The sequence below is a fragment of the Perognathus longimembris genome, chromosome 7, assembly GCF_023159225.1.
Source record: "Perognathus longimembris pacificus isolate PPM17 chromosome 7, ASM2315922v1, whole genome shotgun sequence".
In the NCBI taxonomy this organism is placed as follows: Eukaryota; Metazoa; Chordata; class Mammalia; order Rodentia; family Heteromyidae; genus Perognathus; species Perognathus longimembris.
In genome coordinates, this window is record NC_063167.1 from 67,361,085 (window position 1) to 67,387,723 (window position 26,639).

General features: G+C 41.6%; 1 protein-coding gene across 1 annotated transcript; it reads right to left on the reverse strand.

Moving 5' to 3' along the window:
- Positions 1 to 4,910: 4,910 nt before the first annotated feature.
- On the reverse strand, positions 4,911 to 18,019 carry Ddx20 (DEAD-box helicase 20). The gene is made up of 11 exons (XM_048351744.1): positions 17,409 to 18,019; positions 16,905 to 16,999; positions 12,895 to 13,063; positions 11,602 to 11,716; positions 11,347 to 11,489; positions 11,064 to 11,202; positions 10,918 to 10,976; positions 9,491 to 9,573; positions 9,079 to 9,184; positions 8,849 to 8,950; positions 4,911 to 6,397 (listed from the first exon to the last, which is right to left on the reverse strand). Exons 1-11 carry the CDS (start codon positions 17,698 to 17,700, stop codon positions 5,247 to 5,249), a joined length of 2,454 nt encoding a protein of 817 aa, XP_048207701.1. The 5' UTR covers positions 17,701 to 18,019; the 3' UTR covers positions 4,911 to 5,246.
- Positions 18,020 to 26,639: the final 8,620 nt, after the last annotated feature.

A 26,639-nucleotide genomic window follows, 5' to 3' on the forward strand; every position in this document is an offset into this window, starting at 1 on the left:
GTTCTTACCTGCTTTGTGCAGTTACAGTCACAAACCACAAATGTTTAACATGTAAATCACTGGATTAAATTTGCCAAAAGCTCTCTTTTAAAAAGTTCAACATTTGTGTGTGTGTGTGTGTGTGTGTGTGTGTGCGTGCACGCGTGCGCACCTCTGTATATGTTGGTACATGAGCTTGAACTCGGGGTGTAGGCACTGCCCATAAGTTTTTTCACTCAAGGCTAGCCCTCTACCACTTGTGCCAAACCTCCACTTCTGGCTCTTTTGGTGGTTAACTGAAGGTTAACCAAAGCCAGGGCAGGCTTTGAACTGTGATCCTCAGATCTCAGCCTCTTGAGTAGTTAGGATTGTTGGCATAAGCCATTAGCAACTGGCTCAACCTTGTATTATTGCAAGAAAAATCTTTTATTTACCAATACTGCTCCATCTAAACCAAGGTCTCAAAAAGGACACTCAAATGCTGTGCAGGGCAGAGTAGAAAGCTTGTAACTGGGTGAGAGGATGAGACTTAGGTTCTACCACTTATATGACTTCACATCAGTCACTTTCCCCTTCCTGGTTTTTCTTTATACGAGTACGGGAACTGGATTTAGATACCTTGAAGATCTACTCTAACCATTAACAACACTAATTTAGGTGGTAAGATAAGTAGGCATTTTCATGTCTCAATATGAGCAAAGATGCGAATGTTTTGATCTCTCCACCACCAGTCAATGGAAATGGTTAATAGAAATAGAACATTAAGGAAAATGCCCTAAGCTCCTAGAAGTTGGCTGAGGTTTATTTTATAAACATTGATGCCCACATCCTTAAGCAGCCACTAGGTGTCACCACAGATCCATAACTCAACTGAACCCTAGCTGAGCACTGGGCAATTCCTTTTTCATTAAAAAGCACTAAATGAACAGCAATGCTTACACTATATGCTGTAAACTAATCGTAAAACTCATGGAGAAGGGGAGGAGAAAAATGGGGAGGAGGGAATGTGGGAGAAAAATGAGGGAGGAGGTAACAAGTTGCATTAAAAGATGTTCTCACTGCCTTATGTATGAAACTGTAACCCCTCTGTATATCACTTTGACAATAAATAACTTAAAAAAAAAAAAAAAGCACTAAATGAAAAACCCAGGTGCTGGTGGCTCATGCCTGTAGTCCTAAGCAGAAATTCACAAGGCCCCTTCCTTGGCTGGGCCAAGAGGTATGCACCTGTCAGCATAACTACATCAGAAGCAGAGATAAGAGGCCAGTCTAGGTAGAAATGTTCACAAAATACCATCTTAATGGAAGAAGCTAAGCATGGTGGTACACAGCTGTCATTCACGCTACAATGGGAAAGCTAAAATAGGCAGGAACATGGTCCAGGAGTGCTCCCAGGTACAAAGTGACTCTATCTCAAGAGTAACAAGCACAAAAGAAAGCCTGCAGATGTGAATCAGCCCTTACCCAGCAAGTTCAGGGCCGAGTTCAATCTCCAATTTCAAGGAGAGAAAAAACAAAACTAAATGGCATATATGTGCTTGTTCAGAGGCACAAAATATTTAGTAATACCATCAAAACAAGAAAATAACTTGTAATGATTTCACTGGCTATCAAAAATATAATTCTATATTTGAAGTTTAACATACTTTTAAATTTAGGGAGAAAAAAATAGTTAAAGTACTCCCTTATTTCATACATACTTGCCTACAAAAACTATAACTCATGTTCAATTATCTTTAGTATTCAAGAGCCAAAATTACTTATAAACCATATTTTTAAAAGCTCAGTAAATTTAGAAAATACCTTTTAATTACTTAAAAGGATAATTTGTATTCTAAGAATAACCCAAAGATGTGGATTTCTCAAGAATCTGTTAATAATGAAGGCCTAATTCAAGTTAAACATGAAGAAAGTATACTGATTGAACAGTACTTGAAAATTTAGGCATTTAACCAATTTATAATCAGCTCTCACCCAAATAATTTGGGTTTATAAAAGCATTCTATATTCATAAATTTGATCCTTTTTACTAATTACCAAGTATTTTCTCTGGCCAGGCATAGCAGTGAATACCTATAGTCCCAGCACTCAGGAAGCCAGTTTGAGACTAGCCTGGGACAGACAGTAAAACCCTGTTTCAAAAGCAAAAGCTGGTACAGGGGCTCCAGCCTGTAACCTAGCTAATGAAGAGGCAGAGATTCAGAAAAATCTCACTTTTGAGACCAGCCTGGGCAAAGAATTTATTGAGATTCCCTCATTTCAAATCAATAGGCCAGGGTGGAGGACCACAGTTAGGATCACTGTGGTCTGAAGCTAGCCCCAGACAAAAACACAGACCCTATCTGAAAAATAACTAAAGCAAAAAGGGTTAGAGATATGTAGCTCAAGTGATAGATCATCTACCTAGAAAGCCTGAGGCCTTCAGTTTAAACCCCAGCACATACATAGGAAAGTATTTTCTCTTCAATAGAACACTGTAACAGAACTAGAAAGAACCCAAAAATCTAGTCCAGGGCATTTTTACAACAAAACTGGACCCTGAGAGGTCAAATGACTGGTGTAAGATTTAAAAATAAATAAGAACCTAACTACAAGTTTAGGTTTTCATGACATAACGAAGATCTCAAATGAAACAACCCTGTGATTCCTAACAGACTATGTGAACATGCACCAAGATTGACAATTCCAAACAGAAAAGTTTTCCACTTCAAGACAGGTCATGTACAAGTAAGTGACAGATGCTTTCTACTTCCAGATGGGTTGGGAGAGGCATTAGTGGAAACTTAACTTGGACTCCAGCTTGTCAGCCAAGGGCTCTACCACTTGAACCATGCCCCAAGTTGTTCTGCTTTTAATTTTTCAGATTAAAATCTCACATTTGCTTAGGCCTGCTTTGAACTACCTCCCGAGTAAGGGGAATTACAGGCATGAATCCCTGTACCTAGCCCTGTAGCTACCTCTTATTTAAGGTTACAGCTGAAACTTTCCTGGTAAATAACTATGAAGATCAAAGTAACTGCATTTTATTTATACCATATGCTCACCTCTAACTTATTTTTCTACAGAAAAAAAAGCAAACACAAAATAAGACAAATCTAAAGAAAGAAGCCAATTAATTTCTAGACTAATGGGTAACTTCATCTGTAATTAAGATGTTGCAGTTTCCTAATTAAAATCTCCTAGCAAGGACAAACTGTAAACTTTGCAGTATTGTAGGGGAAAGGGCAAAGAGGTAAGTTCAATTACATACCAATGACAGGTTCTTAAATGTGTAATTAAAATCCCAACTTAATGACATACCAGACCCAATTATGAATTTGTTGTCTACAGTTGTTACTTCATTCTAACTTAGCAATTCATGCCCAGTACTGATACAATACATAGACAATTCAAAATGAGAGAAATCGAAGTATAAACATTGCATGCTAGTGGGGTCCAAGTAGCTTATGCCTGTAATCTTAGCTACTCAGGAGGCTGAGATCTGAGGATTGCGGTTCAAAGACAGCCCAGGCAGGAAAGGCCATGAGACTCTTCTAATTAGCCACCAGAAAACTGGAAGTGGCATGTGATTCAAAGTGGTAGAATGCTAGCCTTGGGCAAAAGAGTTCAGGGACAATGCCCAGGCCCTGAGTTCAAGCCCCACGACTGACGCCCCCCGCCCCCCCCAGAAAGAAGAGAATTGTACACTAGAGATGTTCAGTAAATGACAATAGTTGTTTGCTGACAAAGAGTGTTGTCCATGGAGAAAGTGTTTATATTGTCTAGACAAGTATACAGAAAAGTTTTCCTTTTATAAAGTGAATAAGGAGTTCTCTTACACAAAACCTAGTTTACAGAAAGCTCTGGGATCTAAAGCTTAGTGATAAAAAGGATTGGCAGAGGAAAAAAAAATTTTCAAATACATCTTTCTAAATCATGATTTATAAGTGCACTATCTCACAAAAAGGATGGCTCTTTTTTTTTTTTTTTTGGCCAGTCCTAGGCTGTGAACTCAGGGCCTGAGCACTGTCCCTGGCTTCTTTTTTGCTCAAGGCTAGCACTCTGCCACTTGAGCCACAGCGCCACTTCTGGCCATTTTCTGTATATGTGGTGCTGAGGAATCGAACCCAGGGCCTCATGTATACGAGGCAAGCACTTTTGCCACTAGGCCATATTCCCAGCCCCATGATGGCTCTTTCTTGATCATAACATTAAAGGTTAAAAACTGAAGAAAACTTTCTAGAACACACATTAGGATATACTGTGTGAAGAGTGAGCAGAATGAAATCTAGCTTCCAAAAATACTGCCTATTATCTGCTAGAACTCCACCTGCTTACCAACAGAGGGTCAACTCATTCCACAGGTGGACTTCAGAGGGTCTACGAACTCTTTCAAATTCCAAGCACAGTTATGTGTTTATAGAATGAGAAATTCTCTGGAGTCAACCTATAACCTTCACCACAATCATAAAAAAGAATCCAAGAACCAAGCTGGAGGCATGACTAAAGTAGAGTACTTGCTTGCAAAGTCCAAACTCCAGCAGCACCAGGAAAAAAGAAAATCCAAGAACCAAATAAAGAGCTGTTCCTCTAGTGAGCATGACCTATACCTATTTAATACACAGTAAGAACATGTGATGAGTGAAAATCACAAAAATAAAAACATTTAAAATGTGAACAATAAATGTGACCATATTCGGCTACATTTGTTGTATATATATTATACACACATATGTATGTATATATATACATACACACACATATATATTTTTTTTTTGGAAGCAGTAAGATCAAATCAAGTCCCTCTGGGAAAATCTAAAGCTATCTTTAAATATTCCTCACTAGCTAAACCTAAAAGATCTACCATGATACAAACCTCTACAAGAATGTACCAATATGGAAAAAAAACAGCCCCAACCCTTTTGTAAAGAATTCTACAGTGTGCATCAACATTACTTTCAAATCTTAGCTGTTTTATTTAAGTAAGCAGTGGTATATATGTCATCTTTTTAAATGTTTCTTTTGGGAACAGCTTCCAGAAAATGCACCTTTGGGACCTTTTGTTGTTTGTCCCCAAAACTGTCTGAGAATTTGATGAAGTTTCTTTCAAAAGAGAGGTAACATGCCTGGAGTAAGTCAAAATAATCTGAAAAATAGATGTTTCCCAGTGGAAAGCCTTGAGTCTTTTCAAGTTCCTCAAATATGCCACTATATGCTACTCTGCTCCAGATGAAGAATAGATATCCAACTATCAACTGTGTGTTCCTCTCACCAAGTAAATCCTAGAATCACTGGTTACCATGCATCATTTCTTGCAGATAAACAGTATTCATATGATAAGCAGCCATCCAACTGGGATGTCTCTGGGCATTCCAATAGTATGACTGAGATGCAGCAGCATAATATTCTTGCCATGCCCTGTAGTAAGCTCTCCAGTACTCCTCATAATCCTGGTAGGTATCAGAAAAACTTGGATGTGTTTCTCTATGACAGTCATACCAACCATCTTCCTGGGGTTCTGTCTGTAATCGATAGGAAGAACGCCTGGGTAAGTTTCTCCGGCTTTGCTTAGATCTCTGGTTAGACCCTTCTTTATGCCTTGCCTTTATCTGGATTTCAGGTAACTCTCCTGGAGTAGGAGTGTCATTGCCGTTCAAAGGTTGTTCCAAAGAGGTATTGCCATCCACAGGAGTAGATTCAGAGTCTTTCAACTGAGTATCAGAAGAGCCTTCTAAGTAGGACTTGTTTCCTTTGCTCTGGGAAGATGTCCTGGAGCTGTAGGAATCACTGTCACTCTCTGAGTCTCCAGATTGGCTACTACTTGCCAACATCTGTACTCTATCTTCAGAAACTCTATTTCTCACAAAACCATTTTGAGGATTCACAGTCTGATCCCCAGGGCCTGTGTAGTGCCTGATAATTTCCACAGGTTTCTCCAACCCCTCTTTAATATAGTGCTCATAATCTTCTACCAGTTCTGCAAAAGTCAAAGTACAAGGCTGTTGGATCTTAAAGGATGACAAACAAGGAATTTTGGGGAGTGACCCAGGTAAAGCTTCTTTGTCCTGATGCTGACTACTGGTGGAGTTTTCAATAGGAGTCTGAACAGAATTCTTCATTTGTTCTTCTAATTGTATGCCATGCCCTGGTTCTTTTGGTGACACTGCCTTTTCTATGATTCCACACTCTGAGTGGCTTTTCACAGGAAGTTTCTGTTTGGTATTTTTTGATTTGACTGATAGTGTAGATATAGAAGTATGCCTAGAGGAAGTCATGTGGTTACCATGAGCTTTTGGAGTTTGAAAGGTCCTCTCTACTCTTTGAGTTTGCTTTTTGGGTGATTGATTTGGTACACTTGCTAAACCATACGTATGCATAGCAGCTTTCACCTCCACATCCCAATCCAAACATTCTTCCATCAGACCAGGAGGAATGGGATCTACATAAAAGGAAGAACAAGGATTAAAATTCTCAAGCTACTTTTCACCTGTCACATATCTTCTACCTTTCCTCAAGAAGCTTACTATAAGAGTGAAATACAAGTCCATGCAGGAACTCTCAACTTTTCTGCCTCCTCTCCAGCCCCTCAACAAGGTATTCAAAAATCAACTGTGGGGCTAGGAACGTGGCTTAGCGGTAGAGTGCTTGCCTAGCATGCATGAAGCCCTGGGTTCAATTCCTCAGCACTACATAAAACAGAAAAAGCCGGAAGTGGTGCTGTGGCTCAAGTGGTAGAGTGCGAGCTTTGAGCAAAAAAAAGCCAGGGACAGTGCTCAGGCCCTGAGTTCAAGCCCAAGGACTGGCCAAAAAAAAAAAAAATTTATATGTGCCCCCCTGAATATATCAACTTGAAAATGTTACAACTCTGCATCCAACTAAATTTGCCACTTTATATTCTCACACACACAAAAACAATCAATGCCCAGTGGAGAGAAAACCTCTACAGGTGGGGGGGGGGGGGGGGAACCAAGGCTATACAAGACTATGAAACGACCTATAAGTACCAATGAATATTCTAATTTTTGTGTGAGAGCCAGTACTGGGTCTTGAACTCAGGACCTGAGCACTACTGCTTAGCTATTTTGTTCAAAGCTGACACTCTACCACTTGAGCCACAGTTATATTTCCAGCTTTTTGGTGGTTAATTGAAAGTAAGAGTCTCATGGACTTTCCTGCTGGACTAGCTTCAGTCCCCTGACCAGTTGGGATTATAGGCATGAGCCACGAGAACCTAGTTTTCTTTTCTTTCCTTTCTTCCTCTCTTTCCTTTCTCATTCTCTTTTTTTCTTTTTAAATTTGCTCTCTAAATGTCCTCTTCCAATCAGATATGACTATTTCTTCTGGAGATGCAACCTTTCCAAAGTACAAATGCTTTTCATCTTAGGAAGACAAGATATACGGAGCCACAGGTTTATAAGCTCTTGCTTGTTGTTGCTGTTTTGGTTCCATGGGTGTTTAACCACTGAAATGTGATTCCTACACCTCTCATATAAGCCAACTCTCCTCCTAGTGCTGCCCCTAAAATTCACCTAACAGGCTGCTGTTAAAACAAGTTATATTACAGGTTATAACACCATTACTATCATCCTCTCATGATTTCAGGGCTCTGTTAACATTACATAAAGATCCAAATATAGCATTGTCCAATATCCAAAAGCAAATCTTATTTTTATCACTAGATGCTACATACCGAATCCTTAACCCTTTTCTACCAATGTCTAACTTATTCCTCATATCAGATCACCAACTGACATGTAGAAAGAAATGAGAGTTCTAGAACTGACACAGAACCTAAACACCATCTACTCTGAAGCATCCTGCAAATCAGGACATTAAGTTTATGGAAACTTTTTTTTTTTTGCCAGTCCTGGACCTTGGACTCCGGGCCTGAGCACTGTCCCTGGCTTCAAGGCTAACACTCTGCCACTTGAGCCACAGCGCCACCTCTGGCCGTTTTTTTTTATATATGTGGTGCTGGGGAATCGAACCCAGGGCTTCATGTATACGAGTCAGGCACTCTTGCCACTAGGCCATATTCCCAGCCCCATGGAAACTTTTTTTAAAATTGTAAAAAATCATAAAATTACCAAGCCAGAACTGACTAGAATCCACCACACTCCCAAATTTGTGCTTAGTAACACTTGTAATGTTTGTAAAAACAAGAGAAATTAAATAAAAAATTGGTAAGAAATATTCAGATTATTCAATAACTACATACCCATATTCTACAAAATCATGTACATACTATGTATAATATATACATTTCTCAATGTACACATATTATTCCAAGTATATATATATATATATACACACATATCTCACATATATATCAAGTCCAGAGTTTTTAGGATTTATTTTGGTTTTTAAGAGGTCATTAAGTTTAAAATATGCACTCTTTCCAAGAAGGCACTTTAAAAACAGCATTACAAATGAGTCATTAAAATCAAAAGAAAAACACTTCAGTCAAATTTTCCACAGTTGTGCTCAAATTAAAAATGCTTTCCCATAGTGACAAAGATATGGCAAGAATTACCTTCACAGCAACTTAAAAGAGGTAAAATATCCTCCCTTATATCAAAGAAAGAAAATCAAACTGCAATGCCATTAATTTTTTAAATGCAGTTAATATGTAGTAATAGGATATTTTCTATGTTTTACATGCCAGTAGCTTGCAATCTGTCCTATGACTTATCAGCTCTGACACCTTTCATTAGCCTATTTATGCCTACAAATGACATAGATAACAATGGTACATATCTCAGAGAACTGCCACGAGAATTAAATCAGTTAATATATATTATATATATAATAACTAACATATCATAAGCACGATATGTTCAGTTATTTTTATTTTGCCCATCACTCCAATTGTTATGTAGCAAAAATGTACCTGGTAAAGGAAGAAGGTTGATATTACATTTCTGGGCAATTTTCATCATCATATTTTCTTCCTCTCCCCGGCAACAGTAGGTCACTGTCAGTCCCAATGTACCTAACACAGAGGGAATACCAAATAGTAAATCATTTTCACTTAAGTTACATTCCAAATCTACCTTTCATCACATAGATCATTCCCTGTAATGAAAATAATCAAAACAAAAAAAAAACAACTTCTATTACCAAAACGACCAGCTCTACCAATCCGATGCATGTATGTCTCCCAGTCCAATGGTACATCCAGATTGACAACCAGATTCACCTTCTCAGCATCAATGCCACGGGAAGTCTTGAATTGAGGAAGATACTAATTACTTGTTTGCATTAATGATAGCAAGGCTACCAAAGCTCAGTGGATACTTCTCATATAACCAAGAGCCAAATTAAGAACAGGAGAATATTTAGGAGCAGACACAAAGAAAAGTCATTATTAATAACTGATTTAATGTATTAACAACATTCATAAGATTCCTCCCAGATTTGAAAAGATAATTATCTTTTTCAGTATTCTTATAAGGTACACCCTAGATGAAATCTATACATCAATAATACTGCATGTATCAAGATAGTCACCCATATCGTATAGGAAAATTACCAAATCTGTAGAAATGAGGACTCTGCAGTGAAACTGCTTCAGCTTTGCCATGGCATCAAGACGCTGATTCTGATTCATGTTGCCTAAAAAGACCCAAGAAGAAAACCATAAAAACAACTAGCTAATACATATTTATCAGGTCCACAAAAAGCAGGAATGATAAGTACCAGTCTTAACACTTTAAATACACCAGGCACAGTTAATTCTATCCTGTGCAAATCTGGGATCTAAAGTAAGAACTTTCAAAACATAGAATGCAGGCAATTTAAAGTTTAAAATTAATAAAGTTTTAAATGGTAACCAGATTATGCCTGAAGATTTTAACATATCAAGCACAGCAAACAATTCTTAACTGTTTATAAACTTGGTGTTGAAATGTGATCCAATCAAAATACTTGCCCAGTAAAGTCTCCCCAGTTATCTCATACTAAACTAAACAAGCTCAAGCTAAAAGGTTAAAAACAAGATGAGACGCAAAAAAAAATAAAAAAGATTTCACTGATCAAGTCTTGTATGCCCATTAGGCCAGCTGTAATAAATTTTGCGGCAAAGATTGAGTCACTTTTTTTTTCTACATGAACATAAAATAGTCAAATTCAAAGGCTAAAAGCATAACTCAGTGACAGAGCATTTGGCTAGCATGCACAAGGCATTGAGTTTTAATTCCAGCACCACAAGAACCAATTAAGTTAGCAATTGTCAGCTTGATTTTGTTTGAGGATTTCATTTTTTGTGGCACTTCTGAGACTTGAACTCTGGGCCTGGGCAATACTGTACCTTAGCCTCTTGGCTCAAGGCTAGTGTTCTACCACTTGAGCCACAACTCCATTTCCAGCTTTTTTCCTGGTTAACTGGTGATAAAAGCCCCAAGGATTTTTCCTACTCAGGATGATTTCAAACAGATCTTCAAATTTAAATCTAAGCCTCCTGTATAGCTAAAATTACAGGCATAAGCCACCAGTGCCTTGCTGGTTTGGGTTTTTGAAAACAAAGTTTTGTTATGTAGTTCAGGTGAGCTCAAACAAAGGCTTTCCTGTCTCAGCTTACAGAGTGCTGAGATTACATTGTGTGTGCTACCATACCCAGCTTAATTCTCAGCATTTTAACAAAGAGTACATCAAGAAACAAAGTATCTCAAGACAAAATTTGTTTTATAGAATTCCTTGTAGATAAAACTCAAAGAGATTCTAATAAAAACTTAAGTCTTTTTGGCTATTAATTATTCTTTTCAAAAAAAAAAAACAATTTAAAAGAACAGAATATAGACATACCAAATTCCAATGAAACTTCAGCCCAAAATTTCCTTTACTCTGAAAACTCAAGGCATCCTCACATTCACAACACAATGTATGTAGTGATCTTTCTTCCTCATAACTCAAGAGGTCTTAAATCAGTGTATTAAACAAATATTAAAGCAATAAACTTGCCTGATATGCATTCAGCAGGAAAGCCTTTAGAAGAAAGAATATCAGCCAAATGTTGAGCTCTAAAAAAATAAGAAAGGTTTACCACTTATTAGTATTGCTTATCTTATTTCAAAAGTTCCCCAGATGACCTTATCAAGTTTTATTACCTGCTGTGCAAATTAGAAAAGACTAAAGCTTGATTAAATGGAATTCTGCTGAACAGTTCCTGTAAATGAAGAGCCTTTTCTTCAAAAATTTTATGGGCTAAAGGGTATGAACTGACAACTTTGTAATACTGCTTCAGACCTACAAACAAATAGGCATCAGTTAAAACAAATATATGTTAATACTCTAACAGCAACTAAAAACAGCAATAGTTAAAAAGGCAAGTAAAAATTCCAGAATGCCAAGAACAAACCAACAGTATAAGTACTCAAAATCTGTACCAACCTATGAGACTTGGATTATTGGAATTCAATCTTACAAAAGTAGGATCTCTCATATATCTTGTCAAAGCATTAGCCAAAAACTCAGGGTAAGTAGCTGATACCGCCAACATCTGTTTACTGGCAGGTAAGGAAGAAAAAATCCAACTGCAAAACAGAAAAAAAAAAGTACCAATAACTCAGATAGTAATCACTAACTGGAATAGGGAAAGACATATGCATTTGAACACTGGTTTTATAGTCAAGTTATTTTTCTTACTTTATTTGTTCCTGGAAGCTGCCTTCTTCTAAAAGCTTATCAGCTTCATCAAGAATAAAGAGACGAATACTGCCTGGATTCAAATAGTCAAGTTCTATGAGCTGTTTAATTCTGCCTAAATTCCAAGAAAAGACAAACAAAAAACACTGAAATATTTATGACAGCAAATCTGTACAAATCTTAAACAATGTTTTACTCTATTCACAAGTTGCATTGCTGAATTTCCTGAGTCAATTTTCATGTCTTTGTACACTAAATTATGAAATCTGAAATTCTTAAGCTCATGACTTGTTCATTCAGTTTTCATCATCCCCCATCAAAAGTTTTTGAGTGTTAAGAAACTGAATGGAGGCTGGGAATGTGGCATAGCGGCAGAGTGCTTGTCTAGCATGCATGAAGCCCTGGGTTCAATTCCTCAGCATCATATAAACAGAAAAAGCTGGAAGTGTTGTTGTGACTCAAGTGGTAGAGTGTGCTAGCCTTGAGCAAAAGGAAGCCAGGGACAGTGCTCAGGCCCTGAGTTCAAGCCCCAAGACTGGCAAAAAAATAAATAAAAAATAAGGAAATTGAATGATAGATTCTGATTCAGAAAAATCTCAAGCCATGGCTTAGGCGGCTTCCTAAAAGTTGTATCATTTCTGCTGTTCTCAATCTCAATGCCTTTCCATGCGTTTTCTTAAATATCCTCATGGATAAAGATTAATAAATTCTGTTGTAATCCAGTTATATATGTCATTGTTCTACTGTTCTTTTTTTCTGCTACACTGAGGATTGAAGTTAGGGCTAGACAACTGATCTATACCACTTGAATCATATCCCCATCTCTTTTCTACCCCCATCTGTGCTTTTGCTCAGGCTAGCCTCACACTTTAGTCCTCTTATCTTCCCTCCTACCTCCCAAGCAGCTGGAACCAAAGGCATGTGCCACCACCTCTGACTACTGTCCTTCATTTTTACTCAGAATAATTATCACTGTCATCAAAAATTCCTCCATCCCCATTGTCATATTGAAAGTGTTGTTATCCAGGCACCTGTGGCTCATGCCTGTAATCCTAGCTATTAGGAAGCTGTAAGCCAGAGATGGTGGCTCAAAGCTAGTCCAAGTAGAAAAGTCCAGGATTGTTTATCTCCAGAGAACCAGCAAAAAGACATACTGAAGGAGTGAGTGGTAGAGTGCTAGCCCAGCAAACAAGCCAAGCCAAGTACAATGCCTTGAGTTCAAATCCCAATACCTGCAAAAAAATGGTATTCTGTTTCTTAAAAGTTAGTTCCCAAGAGGTACTGATATCTTACCAGGAGAGCCAACAGCAATATGACACTTTTTAAGTCTAGCTTTGTCTTGTGATAATGGAGTCCCTCCAATAAAGACATGACACTCTAAACCTTCCATTTTTATTCCAATGGATGTGATAACAGAATGTATCTGTACAGCAATTTCTCTTGTAGGAGCCAAAATCAAAATCTATATAAATAGAAAATATACAGTTAACAAGCTAAAGGAATGGCACATTCACACAGATATAAATCACAATTAATTTAAATGATATACTATTTTTCATTTAAACAATCATTTAAAATGTCAAGGTTTTTTTTTAATCATTTAAAATGTTATGGTTGTTGTTTTTGTCGGTCGTGGAGCTTGAACTCAGGGCCTGAGTGCTTTTTGCTAAAGGAAAACATTCTACTACTTTAAGCCACAGTGCCACTTCTGGCTTTCTGCTGGTTAACTGGAGATAAGAGTCTCAGAGGGGCTGGGAATATGGCCTAGTGGCAAGAGTCCTTGCCTCATATACATGAAAGTCCTAGGTTCGATTCCTTAGCACCACATATATAGAAAAGGCCAGAAGTGGCACTGTGGCTCAAGTGGTAGAGTGCTAGCCTTGAGCAAAAAGAAGCCAGGGACAGTGCTTAGGCCCTGAGTCCAAGCCCCAGGACTGGCCAAAAAAAAAAAAAAAAAAAGAGTCTCAGAATTTCCTGCCTGGGCCAGCTAAAATGTCAAGTTTTTATTGCCAGAGAAAATATCTGATTGTGTACGGCAACATACAAGCTGCTAGAGGTCAACAGTTAATAACACAAAGTTCTTATCTTCTGGGCACTTCCATTCCGGGGCTTATAAGATAAACAATAAACATATATGGAATAAAAAGTATGAAGAGGGCTGAGAATATAGCCTAGTGGTAGAGTGCTTGCCTCACATACATGAAGTCCTGGGTTCGATTCCCCAGCACCACATATATAGAAAAAGGCAGAAGTGGCACTGTGGCTTAAGTGCTAGAATGCTAGCCTTGAGCAAAAAGAAACCAAGGACAGTGCTCTGGCCCTGAGTCCCAAGCCGCAGGACTGGTTAAAAAAAAAAAAAAAAGCCAAAAGTATGAAGAAAATCTAGTAGGTAATGAAGTGACAAAGGGATCATTTTAAACAGAGTAATCAAGAAAGCACCTCTAAGGAAGGAAGTAACATTTGAGGAGACCTAAATAAATGTACAGCATGGCTAGCTGTGTGAACACCTGGGGAATTGCTTCAGGAAAAGAAAACAAAAAATGCAGAGGCCTTAAGACAGTAGTTTTTTGGTGAACAGCAAAGGCCTATTTAATTAGACAGATTTTATGAGCAAAATAAAGAAGGCTGAGGACTAACTCTTACGGGCTATATTACAAAAGGCCTTAAAAACCATGTGCAAACTTTATAATTGCTAGAAGAGAAAATAAAACTACAGGTTCTCGGGCTGGGATGTAGCTCGCCTAGCAAGTGCAACGTCCTGAGTTCAATTCCCAGTACCAAAAAAAAAGAAAAAAAAAGGCAAAACTACAGGTTCTCAACCATAAGAACACCCTGCTTTAAAAAAGTCAGATTGAGAGAGAGAGAGAGAGAGAGAGAGAGAGAGAGAGAGAGAGAGAGAAAATGCACGCCAGGTGCCAGTGGCTCATGTCTGTAATCCTAGCTACACAGGAGGCTCAGATCTGAGATCAAGGTTTGAAGCCAGTCCTGGCAGGAAAGTCCGTGCAACTCATATCTCCAATTAACCACCAGAAAACCGGAAGTGACATAGTGGCTCAAAGTGGTAGAGTGCTAGCCTTGAGAGCAAAAGCTCGAGGACAGTGACCAGGCCCTGAGTTCAAGCCCCATGACTGACTTTTTTTTTTTTAAACCAAGATTGACAAAACATCTCTGAGTAACTGAGATTTTGTTTTCTAGTACTTCCTCTTATTCTTATGAATTTTCCCAATTTTTAAAGGTTAGATAAAATACACATACACAAAGAAAAATGGGTATAACTCCAATATTACAAAGACCTTAAAAACATGAATTTATTTAAGGAACTCTTTTAGAGCATTTGACCTACTGCCAAAATTATCACAAGCCAAAAATCTCAAATATATACTAATCTATGAGGAGCCTGTCATCTGCAAGATTTCTTATGAACTTATCACTTGAGGTTTGTTAAATATAAAGACTGAAAAGATTTTCTAGATATGGGTATCCAAGATTAAAAGCCACATTCAAGATGCATCATAAGAAATACATGACTTATACTGGGCACCAGGGGCTCACTGAGATCGAAGGATTGTGTTTAGAAGCCCAACTAGGGCAGAAAATTCCCCATAAGACTTTCATCTCCAACTAACCACTCAAAAACCAAAGTAGCACTGTGGCTCAAGTGGGAGAGAAAGAGAGGAAAAGAAAGAATGAGAGAAAAAAAAGACAATCAGACACGAATGAGAACGTCAAATAAAGTCTTCCATAACTACTAAACTCCAGAATTAAAACTATGAGTCATATCTAATTTATCCTTCAAGCTCCACTATTTGTTACAATGATTTATGCAGTACTATTTCAATAAATCTTTGTTATAGAAATAATCCCCAAACTCAAATCTCCTACTAATTTAGAAATAATCTAAGACAACCTAGGAAATAAGAGATCAATATGATGCATTCACAGACCTTTAAGAAACCACCTGCTGGGGCTGGCAATACAGCCTAGTGGCAAGAGTGCTTGCCTCCTATACATGAAACCCTGGGTTCAATTCCCCAGCACCACATATATAGAAAATGGCCAGAAGTGGCGCTGTGGCTCAAGTGGCAGAGTGCTAGCCTTGAGCAAAAAGAAGCCAGGGGGCTGGGGATATAGCCTAGTGGCAAGAGTGCCTGCCTCGGATACACGAGGCCCTAGGTTCGATTCCCCAGCACCACATATACAGAAAACGGCCAGAAGCGGCGCTGTGGCTCAAGTGGCAGAGTGCTAGCCTTGAGCGGGAAGAAGCCAGGGACAGTGCTCAGGCCCTGAGTCCAAGGCCCAGGACTGGCCAAAAAAAAAAAAAAAAAAAAAAAAAGAAGCCAGGTACAGTGCTCAGGCCTACGACTGGCAAAAAAAAACACCAAACACACACACACACACACACACACACACAAACCTGCAATTAGTTTATCTTCCACATCAAAACACATTACCATGAATCAAGACAAATACTAAGTCTGACTGAACTCTAGTCAGTGCATAAAAGAATCCTTAAAAATGGATACTGATGAGGCTGAATACTATCAAAATAGATTACTTGCACCTATGAAAATGGGATAATTTTTTGGTGGGAAGGAGGACAAGGAGGAGTGACTGAGGGAATGAGACTGGAATATAGTATAGAATGTGTGTGGAAGTGTAACAATGAAATAAAATACCCAAACAATGAAATCTCCCTTACATAATTAGATGTTACTAATTAGATTGCTAGTAATCCCTCCCCTAATATATAACTATACATATATAACTAATATAAACGAAATGATTTTTTAGAGAGTAATGGTTTTTACAAACTGCATAAACGGTAGATGCATATCTAAGATTCAGTAATAGAAAATTCCAAGCTTAAAACACTAATAATAGGGGCTGGGGATATAGCCTAGTGGCAAGAGTGCCTGCCTCAGATACACGAGGCCCTAGGTTCGATTCCTCAGCACCACATATACAGAAAAAACGGCCAGAAGCGGCGCTGTGGCTCAAGTGGCAGAGTGCTAGCCTTGAGCGGGAAGAAGCCAGGGACAGTGCTCAGGCCCTGAGTCCAAGGCCCAGGACTGGCAAAAAAAAAAAAAAAAAAAAAAAACACTAATAATAAAGTCCTTGGGTCACTCTTCATACTACCAACGGTCCAAGACGTTAATGTCTACTTTCATCATTTTATTTTTATTAGTGCATTACTTTTCTAATTTTCATACAATTTTGCTGCATTCAGAAAATTCACTTCCATCTGAAGAGCTATGGCGAAGTCCACATAACACCTTTTCCCCAAGGATCCTCTGCGCACTCACCTGAGTACTGTAATTTTCAAGAATAAGAGAGTCTAAAGCAATGGTGGAGAATACACAGGTTTTCCCAGTGCCAGACTTAGCTTGAACAATTAAATCTGAAGAAGAAGAAAAAAAAAATACATCACTGGCCAATACTTGTAAACAGACAACTACCAAAGTAGTTGGCACATTCAAGGCAGACTCTCAAACACACAAAAAGCTATACTGAGAAGGGTATTTGGCCTCTGGATCTCGGTCGCTGATCTCCAACTTGTCAGTGCTAGGAAGGATCTTATCGATCTTTAAATCCACAGTGTCCGGGCCCAGCCCGCAAACTTGGCGCACACGGTGGCTGTCTTGGGCCATTCCGCGGCCACCCCTCCCCCGGTCCCCTTCTCCACGGCCTGCCAGACTCAGCGGGGACCCCAGCCACACCGAACCCGCTATCTCAGCCTCTCTGGGGGTTCGCCTCACCGAGGCCGCCCTCCCAGCCATTCCCAGCTCCTCCGGGAGCCCCGGCCTCACCGAGCCCGCAACGCCCCAGCGGGATGGCCTTGAGCTGCACCGGCGACGGCCTCTCGAAGCCCGCCGCCCGCAGCCCCTCCAGCACCGGCCGCGACAACAGCAGCGACTCGAAGTCTGCCGGCTCTGCCAGCAGCACGTCCCCCGTGCGGGTCCGCGGCCCGCCGATGTCGTGAGCGGTCCTCAGGCTCCGCACTGACCCGAGGGTCGGCTCGGGGGTCTCGGCTACACGCTCCGCAGCCATCGCGGTCTCCACGGTCGCTGAGGCCGCGGGAGCTTCAAACGCCGCCGCCATGGTAGCCGTGCCGTCAGATCTCGCGATACTTGGGGCGAGGCGGGCCTGCTGGGAGCGAGAAGAGGAAAAACTTTATTGGCAGTCTTCCCAAAAAGGCACCGACACGCCGAGCCTAGGAGTGGAGGGAAGGGGCGGAAGTCGGAGGTAGGGACTCGGAGGTAGCACACTGACACAAAAGCTTGATCTGAAAGGGACAGGATGGGAATACCGGTGTGCCAACGCCCGCGGCCTGCAGAGGGCGCCGCGTGCGCGCGGTGGGCGCAGCCCGCCTCCCCGACCTCCCGGGCCGGTATTGCCTCCAGGCTCCCCGCGCCGCCGCGCCCGCCCGTCGCGCGCTCTCTGTGACGCGGTCCGCACGTCGCTCGCGGCTCCTTACGCCGGGCTCTGCAGCTGCCTGGCCGCACAAACCCTGTGCCGCACCCTCGGTGGGCGTGGAGCGGGCCCCCAAAGCGGGGACCCCGCTGCGAGCTCAGCCGCCCGCGCAGGCCGGGGCGCTCGGAGCGCTGGTGGATGCAGGTGGAAGCCTACCGAGGACCGGACTGCAGCTCCCGAGGCAGCCTCCTCCTCCTCCCTCCACACTGGCTGCCGCGTGCTTCCTGCCTGCTCCCCTCCCGCCCTGCATCTCCGAAACGGACCATCTTAGGCAAAGATGCCTTTCTTGACATTTGAAACCTAACCTGCTTGCTCCCTGACCTTCCGATCACCCTCTGGCCCCTTGTTCTTTTTCTTATTATTTATGTATTTATTTTTTTTGGGGGGGGGGGGATCTGTGGAGCATGAACTCAGGGCCTGGGCGCTGTCCCTGAGCTCTTGAGCCAGAGTTCCACTAATTGGAGATTAGAGTCTCATAGACTTTCCTGTCTGAGCTGGCTTTGAACCGTGATTGTAGATCTCAGTCTCCTGAATAGCTGGGATTACAAGCGTAAACCACCAGCGACCGGCTACTGATTTACTTACTTATTTAGAAATAAGATTTTACTATGTAGCCCAGGCTGGCCTCTCAACTTGCAATCTCCCTGCCTTGCCTCTCAAATGCTGGGATTACAGATGTGCAACCACACCCTGCCTCTTCATTTTTCTTCAAGATACTTAGGACTACCTATTATTACAGGTGTTTGTTGTCTGTGTCCATTGCTCACTGAGGACAGGGTCTTACTCCCAGTCACGCTCTGTGTCCTTGGGGACAGATAGGGAGAGGGGAACACATTCTGACACAATAAATTATCAGTATTTGATGAATGAGCCCCTATCACGAAGTCTTGATAGAAATTCCAAATTAAAGACATTCAACCCCAAATTTGTCCTTAAATTATAACTGACATTTTGTTTCCCACCCCCACACATACTAATTGCCTGCATTCCAGCTAGTGGAAAGGAGCCTTTGCATAGTAATCCCATTGGAAGGAGACGCTATAAAGATAAATACCGTTTGCTTAGAAATCTATAAGATATTGAGAAAAATGTCCACTGTTCTTATGAAGAAAGAGAATCTAATGGGAAATAAACAACACTAAAGGTCCTCCCTGAGTTCCTCTTAGTACCCAAACTTTCATCTACCAAAGTCCACAAGTCACAAATCTGGAACTTATCTGCCTTTCCCTTTCTAGCAATTTATTGGGCAAATAATTTTGCCTACAAATGCTTCATCTATTCCTTTTCAGTCTCTACACCATCCGCTCTATTTTAGGCCCTGTGGTGATCTTCCTGCCAAGAGTTTCTTCTCTGTTCTGACTATGTACCCCACTGATGCTGGCATTTTTCTCCCTGTGGTCATGGGAATTGAACCTGGAGCTTTGTTCCTGTTAAGCACATGCTCTGCCACTGAGCCACATCCCCAGCCAGAGTTTTTGTGCAGACACTGGGCCTTGAACTCAGGGCATCATGCTCTCCTGCTCAAAGCTGTCATTCTACCACTTGAGCCACACATCCACTTCTGGCTTTCTGCTGGTTCATAGGAGGTAAGAGTTTTTCAGATTTGTTTGTTTGAGCTGGCTTTGAACCACAATCCTCAGATCTCAGCCTCCTTAATAGCTAGAGTTACAAGTAGGAGCCACCAGTTCTCTGCTGAGAGTGACTTCTAAAGTGGATGCCTTGGTTTACTAGGGTCAGGCTCCAGATTCTGCACTTTTTGATGCCTTTTTTGATTCTTCACCCCTGTCTCCCACTTCACACTGCATGACCCATCCTCTAGCCCAGGATCAGGAATTTAGTAGACTTAACCAACACTCCATAGCATCAGTGGTCCTCCACACACACAGTGGTTCCATTAAGCTCATTGTCAAAGAGACTGACTCTCATCCCAAGAGACCACATTTTTTAAAAAAGAAAAAGAACATTTACAGCTGTATATCCTATTAAAGCATTTTGTTGCTTATGATGTTGTACAGATACAAATATTGCAGTAATGTATAGTATTAATCAAGCTAAAACAGATCAATAGAAAGTTTCCTCAGGAGTTAAAAATTGTGGGCTGGGAATATGGCCTAGTGGCAAGAGTGCTTGCCTCCTACACATGAAGCTCTCTGTTCGATTCCCCAGCACCATATATATGGAAAACGGCCAGAAGGGGCGCTGTGGCTCAGGTGGCAGAGTGCTAGCCTTGAGCGGGAAGACGCCCAGGGGGTGCTCAGGCCCTGAGTCCAAGGCCCAGGACTGGCAAAAAAAAAAAAAAAAAGTTAAAAATTGTAACAATTTATTGATCATAAATTTTAGTGCTGTAAAGATAAAACACAAAAGCAAAAGATCATCTTATAGCTAGGTAAAATGGGAGAGATACACATGTATCAGCTGACAGGATTACATCTCCCTGGCCTCCCTCAGTCTCTTCTCCATCATAAAAGCCTACCAACCTCCTCTTGCCAGACCAAAGTGGACCAAAGTCCTTTATATCCATAACCTGAAACACCCCAGTAGCTTTGTTTATATTGCTCTGTCTACCTGGACAGAAGAGGGAAATATTTCTGTGAACTGAAGAAATAGACGATTTGTACTCACAATGGATGCTAGAATTCACAATAGTCCTGTTATTTTCCAGTGGAAACTTCTAAGCCCAGAGGAAAGGATGCAATGTAAATGAAGGCCTGGTGTCAGGTGGCACACTGGATATGTGAGAACCAGTCGGGGAATGTAGAAAGAAGGGAAGCAAGCTAAGATTTTGGAGCCACTTTTTCTCATTTGACCCTTGAAGCAACAAAAGCTAGGTAATGCTATTTGCATTCAATCTACAAACATATTCATTTTTCCCTAAAAATCTCAATACTTACTATAAACTGGCCAAGTGCTGGAGATACTAAAATAGAACAAAATAAACAGAGGCTCTCACTTCAAGGTGAAAGATGAACAGGAACAGGTGGTCTCCTTCTATGTAGAGCACAATGTGTTATAAATGCCCTGAAGTAAGAGCTAATGCAGGTGTTGGGAGCCAAGAAAGACTTGGGTACCAAGATTAAGTATGATTGTAAACAAGACTTCAAGACAGAAGCTTACTTCTCCAGGATAGAAGCTAATCTTGCACTTTGGAGACGTATAGAAGTAGGGCTGACATAATACCTCCGGCCTCAAAAGTTCCCAGGCATCCAAGCTTCTGTCTTGCAAATCAAATAGGTGCTCAAACTCTAGCCATTGTGAATTTATCCCAGCTGGCAGGAAGGACAAGTAAAAGTAGAAAGTAAAAAAGATAGAACTAATTATACTAGAAATTAAAAAAAAATGTTCTCACGGCCTAGTGCTTGTGGTTTATATCTGTAATCCTAACTACTCAGGAGAATACAGTATCTGAGAATACAGTTCCAAGCCAGCCTAGGCAAAAAAATCTTTAAGACTTATCTGTGGTTAACCAGCAAAAAGCCAGAAGTGGAGGTGTGGCTCAAGAGATAAAGTGCTAGCCTTGAGAGAAAATGCCAGGCAAGAGCACGAGGCCCTAAGTTCAAGTCCTAGTAACAGCACACACACAAAATGTTCCTAGCCTAGCACTAGTGTCTCACACCTGTAATCCTAGCTACTGAGGAGGCTGAGATCTGAGGATCACAATTCGAAGCCAGCCTGAGCAACAGCAGAATCCATGATACTCTTATCTCCAATAAACAACCCACAAAAAGCCAGAAGTAGAGTTCTGGCTCAAATAGTAATGCTCTAGCCTAGAGTAAAAGAAGGTCAGGACAGCAACTAGGCCCTGAGTTCAAGCCCCTGGATAGGCAGAAAAGGAAAAAAACACAACAAAAAAAACTGTCCCCAAAGCTTCCACATTCCTACATGATATTTTGTTGATCAGAACTCAATCATACGTTCTTACCTATTTGCAAGAAAATCTGGTAAGTATACTTATTTTTAAACAATCATATGCCCAAATGAGCACTGGTCAAAAAGGAACTCTATTACTATAGACCAAGAGGGAACAGACATTAAAGACAACTAAAAGTCTGCCCAAGTTCCCAGAGTTAAGAGCTAAGATAAGATTTAAAAAATAAATAGAAGTCATTGGCCTTTACACAGGGAAGGAGAAAACAAGAGTGTGGAAAGCAGGAATCATTGTACATTCTAAAGGAGCTTAGGGTGCAAATGGGGAATGAGCTTAGAGGAAGCAGGAGAGATGAGTTGAAGGCTAGACTCAAGTTTGTATTTTATTCTAAGAGCCTCTGTGTCATGCTGAAGGAGTTCCTGCCCTCAGGTAATTCTGCAAAGCAAGAATAAGGAGTCTGCTCAGAGTTGCTAAGCTCATAAAGTGAGTTGGACCTTGGATCTGCCTAACAGCCTAGCCTCTTTTATCCCCTTATCCTAAAAGAGTTGGCAACCCAGCTGGGGAAATGATCAGGCATGAGATATGCAAGTAGCACAAGCTGGTATAAAATTATATGCAGTCCTAAAATTCTTCAGGGCCTTCATTGCTCAAAGTGTGGCTGTCATGTGGGAGAGAGTGAGAACAACTGAGAAATTGAGGGAAATAGCTTTCTTCTCTACATCCCTTCCATTCTTCACTCTAGATCAAAATGGTTTGCTTAAAGTGTGCATGGAGTTCTGAGAGTAAATTCCATGTACACGATCATTCTCGACCCACTGCCTGGAGTCCAGCACTCTGGCCAAGGTGGCAGTACCCAGTGAGAAAACCCAAGTCTCAGAGAGAGAAGGGCGCTGATGCTCTGAGCTTTTTCTGCAGGACTGAACAAGGAGCACCTCAGGCAGTGGGGGTGTCAGGAGTCAGCAGGCAGACAAGGCTCAGAAAACTATTCTTAGTGAAGGAACAGTTTGTGTAGAGGCGTGGAAGCATAAAAATCCATAACAGCTTAAAGAAGGTAAGTTCTGTGGGAACGGGGGCCAGCATGGCAGCAGTTACCAGGAAATGAGGCTGCAGGGATATATTGGCTCCACATGATGGTATGCCTTGTTTGCCACCAGAAGGACTAGCAAATGAGTGTGTTATGCTCTTCCAAAGAGGATGGTGTTATGTAACAGTGAAGAGAAACACAGTTGGGATTGGAGAGTGGAGCCTGATTCATGGCAAAGCTGAGGAGTTCAGATCTTAACTTGCAAATCTGGGCTAGTCACTAAGTCTGGGATCTGATTTACAGCAGGTAATGACAAGTTCCACTTTACATACTGCCTTTTTGTTTGTTTATTTGATGGGTTGGGCGTGTGGGGGGGTGTATACTGATAATGGAGCTTGAACTCAGGGCCTAGGCACTTTCCCTTAGTTCTTCCACTTACAGCTGGTGCTCTACCTCTTGAGCTACAGCTCCACTTCCAGCCTTTTGGTAGTTAATTACAGATAAGAGTCTCATGAACTTTGCTGGCTGGGCTGACTTCAAACCATGATCCTCAGATATCAGCCTCCTGAGTAACTGGGATTATAGGTTTGAGCCACCAATGCCCAGTTTATACACTGTTCTTACACCTGACAGCTCCTGGGTCTTGCTGAGTGCTAGCCCTACCCACATGCTGCTTACCCAGCAAGCCCTAGCTGAAGTCATGCTTCCTAGATCCTTTCCCAGATTTATAAAATCTGACTAGGTTCTGGCAGCTCACATCTGTAATGTTTGCTACTCAGGAGGCTGAAATCTGAGGATATTGGTTTAAAGACAGCCTAGGCAGAAAACTCTGAGACTCTTATCTGCAATTAACCACCAAAAAGCCAGAAATGGAGGTGTGATTCAAGTGGCAGAGCACCAACTTTGATAAAAAAAAAAAAAGCCAAGCAAGAGTGTGAAGCCTTTAGTGAGAGCCCCAGTACTGGCACATGCATACATGCATGCACGCATACACACACACGCATGCACACACACAATCTGCTCTTTGAGCTGAGAATTGTTTCAGGAACCTGCTCAATACTAGATGGCACTTCTCAACATGAAGACTACTACCTTTACATGTGCCCCTGGGGCATGGCAAAGGTTTCTTCAGTGCCTTTAAAGATGGGTATTAGGAGAGGGTAAGATGTTTCAGAAACCCAAGCCCTTGAATTCTATGCAGCCACCTCTGACTATGGTGATTTTCCTATCTGCTTTAGGGAGCAGAATCCCACACAATCTCCTACCCTCCTACATCAGATTTCCCTGTGCCCAAGGTCTAAGTTGATTGATTACCCCATTTAATACCATGCCTCAATCTTTAGGGAGGAAGGCTGCACATTTGCTCTTCTCCTTGTGAGAAAGAGGCCTGATTCATTCTTATCCAAGCAGCATAATAAATAACCTGCCCTTTTTGGCAGGGAGTTTATTAGAGACTGATGGGACATTTAACAATAACTGAGGGCCTATGATTTATTAGGTAGGAAGGCTCATGGTGGCTCTGAAGACAGGGAATGTGGAATTTAATTGATAAAGCGGCCTGTCAGCTGTGATGAGATACACTCAATAGAATATGCATTTAGAGGATTCTCTTTGGAACTGTCAGGATGGGTTTCAGCTAATCAGATTCGCCTTCTGTGAATGGTGGGGTCTGCTGGCTATCTGGGTGAGTTGACAAATGGCAGTGGGGAGACTTTAGAAGGGGCCCAGCGAGGGGTACACCTGTCAGTTGCCAGGCCATGGAAGAATATGACACACATGGACAAAAAGAAAGGATTTCAACATGGTAACTGCCTACTCATCATCAAAAAGTATCTGTCATTTTTCTCCAAACTGTTCAAGAGACAAAAGGTGCTGAGCACCCATTTCCCAGAAAGGGGGAGGGAGAATCAGTGAGTTAGGTGGCAAAAAAACAAAAAAGGACATTTTGCTGGAATTTTATACTTTCTACACTAGAGAACTCTCCTGCAGCCATACACACACACACACACACACACACACACACACACACACACACACACACACACACACCCTTATCAATTACAGAGCCACTGACAGGTGAATGTATGCTTACCTTGTATTCTTGTCTCTCAGGTCCAAAGACTTCCATCCCCCACCCCCAATCCAGGCTATGAATATAGAAAGAAATGTTTGTGATTTGGGACATATGTAGAGCATGTAGCTACTTCACCTACTTCTCCACCCCAGTTCCCCACAAGAAAGAAGAGTAGTCTTAATCTCTGAAGGCCATCAACGAACAGCTCTCTGCAAGACAGAGCTTTGTCCTCAGGGAGCCTTGAGCTTTGGGAAGGCTGCTCTGCTCACGTTTTCTTCTGCCCCCACCCTTTGGGCTGTGGCTCTGCCTTAAACAAGGCCATGTAAGGCTTGGAGAGGGGCTTTCTGGGGCTGAGCCTGTTTTCTTCTTTTGATCCTCCCCCATCTATTCTTAGGTCCCAGGAGATTGGTCTGCCTCCTTGTTCCCTCCAGGGAGAGAAAGGGAGGGGAGGACAGGGAAGAAGTAATTGTCGCTGTCTAATCTGAGCCACTGTGGTGACACTGAGGGACCTCAGAACGAGATGGCTACAGCAAATGCTCCTGCAACCTTGTTAAATCAAACTGACAGGCCCAGAGCAGAGGAGGGAGGGCAGTGAGATCACTGTTTGGGGTGGGTGTTTAGAGGAGCAAGGGTAGTATGAGATGATCAGATGGAAGCAGAGTACCAGCCTGCCCTTTGCCTTATTTGCTGACTATAGATAGGCAGTGGGATTTATGAATGTGAGATGCTTAAGGACTCTGAGCACATGGCAGTAGAAACTGACACAGAGGCAGACTGCCACCTCCTAGGAGGTTTAGCAAATCCCCCTGGCAGTCGGGCATTAAATTTAGAAGATTGCTCTTGACATTTCAAAGGGCCTTTACATACTTTCACTTCAAGACAAGCATGCATCCTGGGCTTATTTGTCCTGTTCTGCAACTACAGAAACTGAGGCAGAAGAGATTACAGGCAGGCCCCATTTAAAGTCCATCTAAGAACCTAGGTCTCTTGCCTTCCAGTCTTGGCACATCTTGCCATCATCCTTATGCCATATGGTAGAATTTCCTAAAATTTAGTCTCTGAAGTGCCATCTCTTTTTTCACCCACTAGAAAGGAAGCCACACAGCTTGCGTCATGGACCATCAAAAAAAAAAAAAGTCAATTTCCAACTGGCTTGCTATAATCCTACCTACAGAACACACGCACAAGCCTACCTACAAGACCACAGAACTGTTCTAACATCCTCACCCACATGTTCAAGCCCTTTCGAGTCATTTACACTCTACCTAATTGCCATTCAGAGGAGGGGGGGCGCGGGGGCTATTGTTAGCAACACCAGCAAACAGCAGTAGCAGCAGGATGACACCAATACCCTGCTGGCTTCCTCACCTGTCACCCAGTTCCTCACCTGCCAAAACTAATTTTCCACTCACCAGTGGGTGAGAGCTCATTTCAGAGTGTCTGAGCCACACACCCTCGCATGTAGCACATATGGACCCTCAGCACGATCATGAATAGAGCAGCGCCTCATCCAGAAGGCCCTTGTTGTCACCTCAGGTGCATTGGGTGATGTGTTTATTGACACAACAATCCCTTTCCTATCTCTTCTTCAGTAGGGAGGACAG